General features: G+C 42.3%; 1 protein-coding gene across 1 annotated transcript in view; it reads right to left on the bottom strand.

The window, feature by feature from the left end:
- Positions 1-2,619: 2,619 nt before the first annotated feature.
- Positions 2,620-9,740, bottom strand: part of Stxbp3 (syntaxin binding protein 3) — a 49,078-nt gene continuing 41,957 nt past the window's right edge. Inside the window, exons 16-19 of the mRNA XM_052179420.1 lie at positions 9,178-9,270; positions 7,237-7,322; positions 4,240-4,391; positions 2,620-3,316 (exon numbers count right to left, since the gene is read on the bottom strand). Of these exons, the coding sequence (XP_052035380.1) occupies positions 3,222-3,316; positions 4,240-4,391; positions 7,237-7,322; positions 9,178-9,270 (426 nt within the window). The 3' untranslated portion in view covers positions 2,620-3,221. The remainder of the gene's footprint in view (positions 3,317-4,239; positions 4,392-7,236; positions 7,323-9,177; positions 9,271-9,740) is intronic.

Raw genomic sequence — 9,740 nt, 5'->3', positions numbered from 1 at the left:
TGGAATTCCTTGAAAGTCCATGGGATCCTAGATCCTGCAAACTCATTTTCTTTCTTTGATCATTATGCCCATTCACAGAAGCACAGATAATTCAAGGAATAAAGGATTGGGGCAGTGCCATTAAAGACAGTCAAGGCTACAGAGTGAGACCCTAGGAGAGCACTCATCAAGTTCTGACTTGCTCAATCTGTAACCTGTGCTCGCCTGACTCCTAGATCAGGGCTGGTCTTTCTTCTGATTCTGTCCCATTAGCAAACCTGAAAAACCAGCCAGTTATGTAAAACTGTATCTCTGATACTGAGTCCAGGGGCTCGTCCAGGCTGAGGTTGGGGCTGCTGTGAACAGTCAGTTTCCTTACAAGAGGGAAGCCACATCATGCCGCTCTTCAGGAAACAAACTCCTACAGGTATCTTTTTTTTCTTTAAAGATTTCCTGATCAACTTTAGTTTGAGTGCTCTGCACCCTTGTATATAAATGAATCATATGCATGTGGCAGCCACATATGTGGCTGCAGGGAATTGAACCCAGGTCCTCTGGAAGAGCAGTACAATCTCTTAACCTCTGAGCTATCTATCTCAGCCCCATCTTCTATGTTAAAGGGATTTAAGAGAAAGTACTATACGGGCTGAACAGGTTGTATTTGGGATTATGTATTTATATCATATACATATAAGCAGGAACAGAAAATAGAAACTAGGTCACTGTCACCAGCTATGAGCAAGAGACAGGGAGTGAGCACTGCGTCACGGCAGGAGCAGCATCAGCACTGGCTGGGGCTGCTGCAACTGGTACCACTCACTCTGCAGCTGGAGAGGTGCTCCGCCTCCTTCCTGCCTTCTAAATTTTGACAAAATAAATGCCTATGAATGGCAGACCTCCGCTTCAGAGTCTACAAAACTTCACTTCCAGCTTTTCCCCTCAGTGTGATGCTGGGAAGGAAGCAAGGCAAGCCATGCCAACTGCGGGAGACAATATTAGACACACACACTCACCAAGCCATGCCAACTGCGGGAGACAATATTAGACACACACATTCACACAGCAACATCAGTTCTAGATGCCTGAACTTAACTGCAAAATGTCAAAGTGCTATCAAAGGAACTTTGTGAATTTATAATCTTAAGAGTGCAATTCTGAAGCCAAAAATAGAAAAGCTGTTTGTATAACCACCGTGATGGCTACTTCTGGTTGTCAACTTGACTACATCTGGAGTTAGCTGAAACCCAGAAATGGCTGGGCAAACCTGTGAGGGATTTGTGCTTAATTAAGTCATTTGAATGGAAAGACCCACTTATAAGCTGGACCTCTGAGATGTGAAGACACACTTTCAATCCAGATCTGGGAAGATCCACCATGATCCGGGCCCTACCTTCTGCTGGAGGCCTCTATAAAGATCATGGAAGAAGCTGCCTGCTTGCTTTTGCCCTTCCTTGCAAGTCAATTCCTTCACTGGCATTAGAGCCTACTATTTCAGGATTCTGACATACACCGAAGACCAGCTGAGACATCCAGCCTTGAGGACTGAACAACTACTGGATTGTTGGACCTTCTGTTTACAGGCAGTCATTGTTGGATTAGCTGGACAAAAGCCTATAAGCCATTCCAATAAATCTCTCTCTCTCTCTCTCTCTCTCTCTCTCTCTCTCTCTCTCTCTCTCTCTCTCTCTCTCTCTCTCTCTCTCTAATACTTATATCTATCTATCTATTGAGAGATAATCCAGTCTGTAAGTTGTGTTACCCTCAAGAACCCCTGACTCATACGATTGTGAAGTAGTGCTCAGACATGGCTCAGTGGCAGAGCACTTGCTGAACACGGGTGAGGCCCTGTGTACAATCCCTAGCATTGGGAGAAACAATGATGGGGATGATGTCCACTAACAGTGTAAGCACACACACGCTGTGCCACTGGTAGCAATTTGCATTATGGAATATATAAGTTGGTAGACGTTCACAACCAGAGAATGCAGCATTACCTGGAAAAATAAAAGTCTGAATGGGAGCAATTCAAAGTTAGACTTCTCTGAGGTCAGGCAGAGCTCTGAAATAAAGACTCCTGCTGTGGTTTGAATAGGCATGGCCCCCATAGATCCATGTGTTCAAATGCTTGGTCCACAGGGAATGGTGCTCACTATTAGGAGGCATGGCCTTGTTGGAGTGGGTGTAGCCTTGTTGGAAGAAGTGTAGGGGTGGGCTTTAGGGTCTCCTATGTTCAAGCACCATCCAGTGTGGAATTACAGTCAATTCCTTCAGATCAAGATGTAGAACTCTTGGCAACTCCAACAACGTGTCTGCCTGCTTGATGCCATGCTAGCTGTCATGACAATAATGAACTGCACCTCTGAACTGTAAGCCAGCCCCAATTCATGTTGTCCTTTGTAAGAGCTGCCGTGGTCATGGTGTCTCTTCACAGCAATAGAATCCCTAACTAGAAGATCCCCTTCTGTAATGCACATACCTATAGGCCTATCTATACCACCCAACCCCACAGATAATACATTGTTTTTTGAAAGTCATCAGGTATTGTACTCATGGGAATATTACAGGATCTTTTGCTTCTTTCTGGTTCCAATTAAGAGTCAAAAGAAAAAAAAGAAAGAAAAAAGAAAAACTCGAAAAAAATTGACAACAATATATTTATTTTCTCATAGAATATTCATGATTATTTTTGGTTTCTAACTTAAACAGACATGATCTCAAACATATAAAACTGTGTTCTTTAGAATTATTTTGCAGGTAATATACACAATGAAATCATCATTATTAATAACTGGAATTATTTTATACATAAACATTATGAATTTCAGTTTTTATGAAACTGCACTTATAAGAAATAATTCTATCATACATAAATTTACAGTTTTTACTTTTATAATCTTTTCATTCAAAATCATTTTGCCCCCAACACTGTATTTCAGCATAAGTATCCAGTGAGTAATTAATATGTACACAGCTGGCTGTGAAAACTACCCATACCTTGTAACAAATTCTGTTCCAAAGGTGAAAACCTCCTGATTAGAAAGCCCTTTAATGTCATATCTTGTACAGAGCAGCAACAGTATTTAAATTATTCAGAATGGCAAATCCAGTAACACATAAACTTCCTTAAGATGTACACTTGAAAATCACATTACTCCATACACTATTTACACCACTTAAATTACAACAGCAACATCTGCTTTAGCTGAACGTATGAACAAAACCTCTAGACGATAATAAAAAAGCTACTCATCCTTAAGAAAGGAAACTTTATCCTTTGATTTATTCAGCATTTTTATATCATCCAGCAGCTTTCTGGGTGTTAAAATATGTGTGGAACCTGATGGAAGAAATTGTAAATAGTTAGAATTAAATCATTTTCTTTGGCTTAAGATCTTGTCTCTTTCATATACAAATATTTGGTGCATTTGACAATACTTCCAACCACATGTCTCCAAAATTCACATCAACCCTTGTCACTGAGCATGCTCAGTAATTCTTCAGAAATCCTGCCCATCACAAGTGCTTTGTCTGATTTGTACTATATATTGGTGTCTAGTAGAGAGAAAAATGGGGGATTTTCCTATCCTCCTAACGGAACTGCAGCAGTCGTCACCTGCAAACAGAGTCTCTAAGCAGGTCATACAACTCCTGCAGCTGTCTGGGTTAGGACGCTATCTATCTGCAGTGGTTTCACTGGAAAACATTCTAATTTACTTTACCGTCTGTACACATGCATGTACGTGTGTGCACGTGCATGTACGTGTGTACACGTGCATGCCACGGCTCAAGCATGGAGACCAGCGGATGACTCTCATCATGAGTAGGCTTTTTCCTGCCACTGTGGGTTCTGGCAGTGAAGGTTGTCAGACTGGCTCAGCAAATGTTTTTTACCCACTGAGCCCTCTTGCTGGCCCAGACTGGTATTTTAAAGCTCAGGTCCACACAGGCCTCACCATTTAAGATCCATATACACAAAATAAATGCTTCTAAAGTAAAAATGTACTAATGTGCCACAAAAGCTTCTTAATGATGAGAGCAAATAAAATCAGAAGATGCAGTTTTAAAGGAGCAAGTTCAAGTTCCGAAAATTGGAATATTTAAAAACAAAACTATTAAAATACCAACCAGGAAAAAAAATCCTTCAGGCAATTTTACAAAGCATGTTTTATAATTCTTTTTCTGCATGTAATAATAGTCTTAAATTTTCCCATGCATAATTTTGCCTTAAACATTAAGAAACAAAAAAGATGAAAGTCTTACCAATAATAACCTCACAGGATTTATGTGCCTGAGAAACTTCATAAGCACAACGCATCTCCGAGTATGTAACTCCTCCGATTACAAAGATAATGAGCCGTGACCCATTTTTCCGGTCCAGCTCTAAGTAGTTGGCTCTGGGTTTCTGGCGAGCACTAGAGAGTGAAACAGGAAGCAAGCAGTGGTGAGCACTCCAAAGCCGCGGCGTGGCTCTCAAGCTCACCTTTGGAAGCAATAGTCCTGATTTTAATGAAATGATCCAACCACGGTACAATTTCACTACAGTTCTCAGGCAAAGGCTGCACAGCTCCCCTTCAGATTTCAATTTGAATAAATCACACATAGTTTTATATGTGGTGAGACAACAGGAAAAAGAGATCAAGGCTAGATCTAGGAGATAAATATATATATATAAAAACCTTATTTCCAAAAACTATAATAAAAACCACTCAGTCTAGGTTTAGAATTAGAATTTTTATTTATAAGGTAACATTATATTTTAATCTTTAAAGTATTTTTAAATTTTTATTGTGTGCACGGGTGTTTTGCCTATGTGTAAGTCTGTGCACCATGTGTATGCAGAGCCTGTGGAGGCCAGGGAAGGGTGTTGTATCCTGTGGGACAGGCGTTACAGAGGGTTGTGAGCCACTGTGTTGGTGCTGGGATGAGCCTGGGACTTCTGGAAGGTCAGTCAGAGCTCTTAGCCATCCTTCCAGCCCCCCTTTTTATTTTATATGATGATTTAACGTCCCTGAAAAGTCTATATGTTGACATTTTTAGGAAACCTGAGGTGCAGCCTTGTAAGAATGAGATCTGGAGACAGGGGCAAAAGGACAGAGTCTGACTGGGACAGCCACTGCTGGGGTTGGTGCCACACCAGGATGATATGTCTAGACCTGAACAAGGATACCTGCCGTGTGCCATCGCACGTCAGAAACGGATCAGGGAAGTCCGGGAAGAGAGGAATCAAAAATCAAAACATCAACAACAAAAAACCAACCCAACAACAAAACCCCAAAATAACCCTAAAGTTATGCTATGTAGACGTTGCTAGGTAACTGCCCAGCCTCTTACATGCAGGGGAAACTCAAGAACATGTAGGGAAAGGATGGGAAGGAGGACGGTGATCAGTGGAGGATGGAGGGACATGCCTGAAGCGCCTGACAAGGTCTCCCGGACAACCCACTGACTGCAACTACACAGACACAAGCAACCAGGAAGCCAAGCTGAAAAACTCCAAAGACCAAAGTGGCCATACACAGCAGAGAGAAAGTCCACAGTTTAAGTCTACACCAACTGCTACCACAGTGGGCTAGAGAGACGGCTGAGAGTCAGTATTGCTCTTGCAGAGGATGGGGTTCATACCTGTGACCAACCCCAGGGGACAGAGACATCTCTGGGTTCTGTGGACACCTGCACATACATCATATACTTCCTCCAACCTACATACATCACTAGGGAAGACAGAGGCATGCAGATCTCTGAGTTCAAAGCTAGCCTGGTCTACAGAGTGAGTTCTAGGACAGCCAGGGCTACACAGAGAAACTGTCTTAAAAAACGAAAGTGAGACAGACTAAGCCTGAAAACTCACCACAGAAAGCAACTCAGAGTTGCTTTCCTACGCTAGCTAAAGGGTCCATTTCCAATAAAAGATGGTAGATATGGAAAGAAGCAGTGTGGTAGAAACTTAGTTTCATAGAAGTAGAGATTGGATTGAGCAAAGACTTTCGAGCAGATTATATGTACACCATATCTATGTAACTCTATCTGGATGTAGGATCTCGGCCCCGCAGAAGTGATGGGAGAGCTGACGGGAAGCAGCGGTCAGGGCTTGCCTAGCCCTAGGTTTCACCTTCAACACCACAAACCACAAAACAAAAGCAGAAAGGAAACCACCAAGAACCAACGGCAACTGCAGACCTGCCGCAGGATGAACTACGAAGTCAGAGATGAGCTGAGAGCAGCCGTGCCATTCGAAGGAACTCAGACAAACAGGTACAACTGAGAGCACAGAGGACAGAAACGGGACCCCAGTGACCCCAGAACACAGGGACCAAGAAACAACAGAATACCTCAAACATACCACACCCGAAAACCCGCTACACAGCAAACCCCAGAGGAGTAAACCGGAAAGACCTGTGTCAACAGAGCAGCCAATGTAACAGAAGCCAAATCTCAAGAAAAAGTCCCACGTGGGCTGAGTGGCCACGAGCCGACGTGTCAGCTCAATGTCTGGGCCTGCACGGTGGAGGGAGAGAACTGTCCCCTGTAAGTTGTCTTCTGACCTCCGTACAAGCAGTCATGTGTGCAGCCACACCCAGGAACAATTCAATACGCTACACAGGGCAGGTAGAAAGGTACAGACATACAGGTAATGACTAAACTAAGACAAATACGACAAAAAGGGGCGCTGAAGTCAGCACGGAGCCAGGAAGCTCGGCTTGTCTCTAGGCTGTTAAGCAGGGCTCTGAGTGCAGGAGCATGCATGAGACGACTTTGTCTTTCTGAAATTTAAAATACTTAACACAATTATCAAAAGGGTTACACCAAGTCAGTGTGATTACTCAGAGAGGGACTGGCTGTCTAGACTACACAGTGAGACCCTGCCTCAGGAAAGAAAAGAGAAAAGAGAAAAGAAAAAAGAGAAACGAGAAAAGAGAGAGAGGAAGAAAGAAAGAAAGAAAGACAGACAGAAAGAAAGAAAGAAAGAAAGAAAGAAAGAAAGAAAGAAAGAAAGAAAGAAAGAAAGAAAGAAAGAAAGAAACTGGAACAACTAGAAGGGAGGTAAGGAGGCAGCTATCTATGTGTGGGGATGATGTAACATGTTCTGTATTACAAAGTACGTTTTCCTGAGTTTATTTAATTAGGTTGCAGTTGAAGAGGAACCACCTTTACATTACTCTGTTTCCAAGAGGACACTGGTTGAAGGGGAACGCTGGGCCGCATCTAACTACTGGTCTGCAGCAAACCACGTCTGCAGCGGCTCATTTCCAGCCTTACCTCACAGCTCCAGAGCCATTCCACACTGCCGGGCACCGCGAGCAATAGGGCCACTCTTTGGAATCTAATCTATTATCAATGGCGTCCTAGGGAGGAAAGTTATTCACACCATCAAGAAAATTTCAGGAATTTGTTTCATACACAGCTTGATGAACATTAAAGGTGCATAAATACTAAGTAAGACTAGCCTTTCTTTATACCCATGAATACTAACTGCAGTAAAAATCAATGCACTGCGACCCAAGAGATGGCTCCGTGGTCAAGCCAATCCTCATTCTTCTGGAATTGAAAGTCACCAAGTCCTGTTGGTGAGCACGGGAGGGGGAAGGGATGGGGGTTTTCAGAGGGGAAACCAGGAAAGGGGATAACATTTGAAATGTAAATGAAGAAACGATCTAATAAAAAAGAAAGAAAGAAAATACCTGAATGTATAACTGATAGCAGAAGAAAAAAAAAAAAAAAGAAAGTCAGGTCCCAGCACCCACATCCGGCAGCTACCAACTGCCTCTGACTCCAGCTCCTGGGCATCGATGCCTCTATTTCCATGGGCACCTGCACGCATGTGCACATACCCACACATATACACATCATTAAAATAATAAAAAGAAATGTAAAAAATCGATGCACTAGTTTACATGCATATTAAACACGCATTTCAGATCTGCCTTTCTGTACTGGAAGGTTCTGCAATGCTCTGCAGACCTATCAGCTCTAGGGAAGCTAGAGGTTTCTCAATGGCACCACAGGCCTCTGGCCTTCACAGAAGTTCCTCAAAACAGAATGCACACTCCTAACCTGAGACGCTGAAGACAGTCCAGTGACTGTGGAATGTTTCCCCTTCTTTTCTCAGTGCTATGTTTTATGATACACTTTTGAATATGCTTATGATGAATAAACAGATTATGAATGCTTTATTAATACAGTATATATTTGGTCAATCAACAGATAATGTTCATAATTTATTATGGTTACACTTCTTATTAGTCCATCAACTTGCTTTATAGTTGACAGCACAAAGGCACTGAAAAGTGGACACGAGAAGGAAAAGCAACTCAGAGAGGAAGAAAGCACTGTTTTAAGTTAGGAGAAATCCTAAAAGCCCAAGACAGCACAGACCCAAGTACAGTCTCTGGGTTTAACATGCAGACCTTGTCAGAGGGTTTAAACAGGTTGATTTCCATTTCAAAAAACAATCATAAGAAAAACTAATTGGGGGGGGGCGGCGGCTAGAAAGGTGGCTAAATGGTTAAGAGCACTGACTGCTCTCCCAGAGGTCCTGAGGTCAATTCTCAGCAACCACATGGTGGTTCACATCTGTAATTGGATCTGATGCCCTCTTCTGGTGTGTCTGAAGACAGATGAAGTGTACTCATATACATAAAATAAATCTTCAAAAAGAAAAGAAAAACTCTTCTGCAAATCACTGCCAGGGTGGGAGGTGGCTTACATTGCAGAAGACAAAGTCTAAGTTCTTTAGACTTTTCAAATATGTTCACACATTTATAAATGACATAAAAATTTGAAAAATGGGAAAATAGTAAAATCATTAGTACACTAAGGAAAGTAGAAATTAGAACTATAATTAGTCAAAGGAAAGCTAGAATAAATGTTTTTCATTTAGCTCCTGAGGCAATTTTAAAGTAGTTCGGTTTACAATCCCTGTAAATTATTATTTTCTTCAGATCAAGAGCACTAAAAGCATATTCTCCCAGGGACTCGTTAGGAAGCATGCAGGCGCGCACTTTTATAATTTATTTATAGATAGTGGAGAATTTCTGAGATCCTTAAGACTTCTCTCTGCAACTGAATCCTAGCAGACACAGGTGTCTTTTGTGAACTTCCAAGATGGCAGAGCTCCTGCCCGAGACCCACACTGATGAACCAAGAGGACAGAACAGCTCCAGAGGCGCTCAGGGTTAGCAGGGACGCTGGGACTTTTACCTCCATGATATCTTTGATAAAAGGTGTCCACCGAGAAAGCTGAAAAGTCTCTTCTGCAGACCGATCTTTTCTTAGTGGTTTGGCTTGTTGGGACTAATTGAAAGAACAAATAATTTCATTCAGTAATATAATTATATTTTCTAACAAAGTTTTAATTACAGCAAAATTACCAAACAAACAAACAAACAAACAAACAAAAAAACCAGAAGCACATGAGGCTGGTACCTGCTGGTCACTGGAAAGCATGCTGTACCCCAGCAGTTTGTATACAAGGCTGCATGGAAGGTGCAACCATCGGCACAGATGGATCGTAAAGAGGCAGCGTAAGGAGCAAATTACAGCGACGACAGAAAACACACACTCGCTAGAAAACTTATGTATGCAGGTTACTTTGAAGACAAAACTCTGGGCTGGGCATACAGCTCGCCCAGAAGTTCCCAGCAACACAGACATTGGGCATGGTAGCACCCAACTGGAACCACCACTGAAAGGTAAAGACAGGAGTTCAACATTATCCTTGGTTCCCATAGTAAGTTTGAGGCCAGGCTGGACTACATGAGATC

The sequence above is a fragment of the Apodemus sylvaticus genome, chromosome 4 (genome assembly GCF_947179515.1).
Source record: "Apodemus sylvaticus chromosome 4, mApoSyl1.1, whole genome shotgun sequence".
Lineage (NCBI taxonomy): Eukaryota > Metazoa > Chordata > Mammalia > Rodentia > Muridae > Apodemus > Apodemus sylvaticus.
This window is presented reverse-complemented; position numbering and strand designations above follow the sequence as displayed.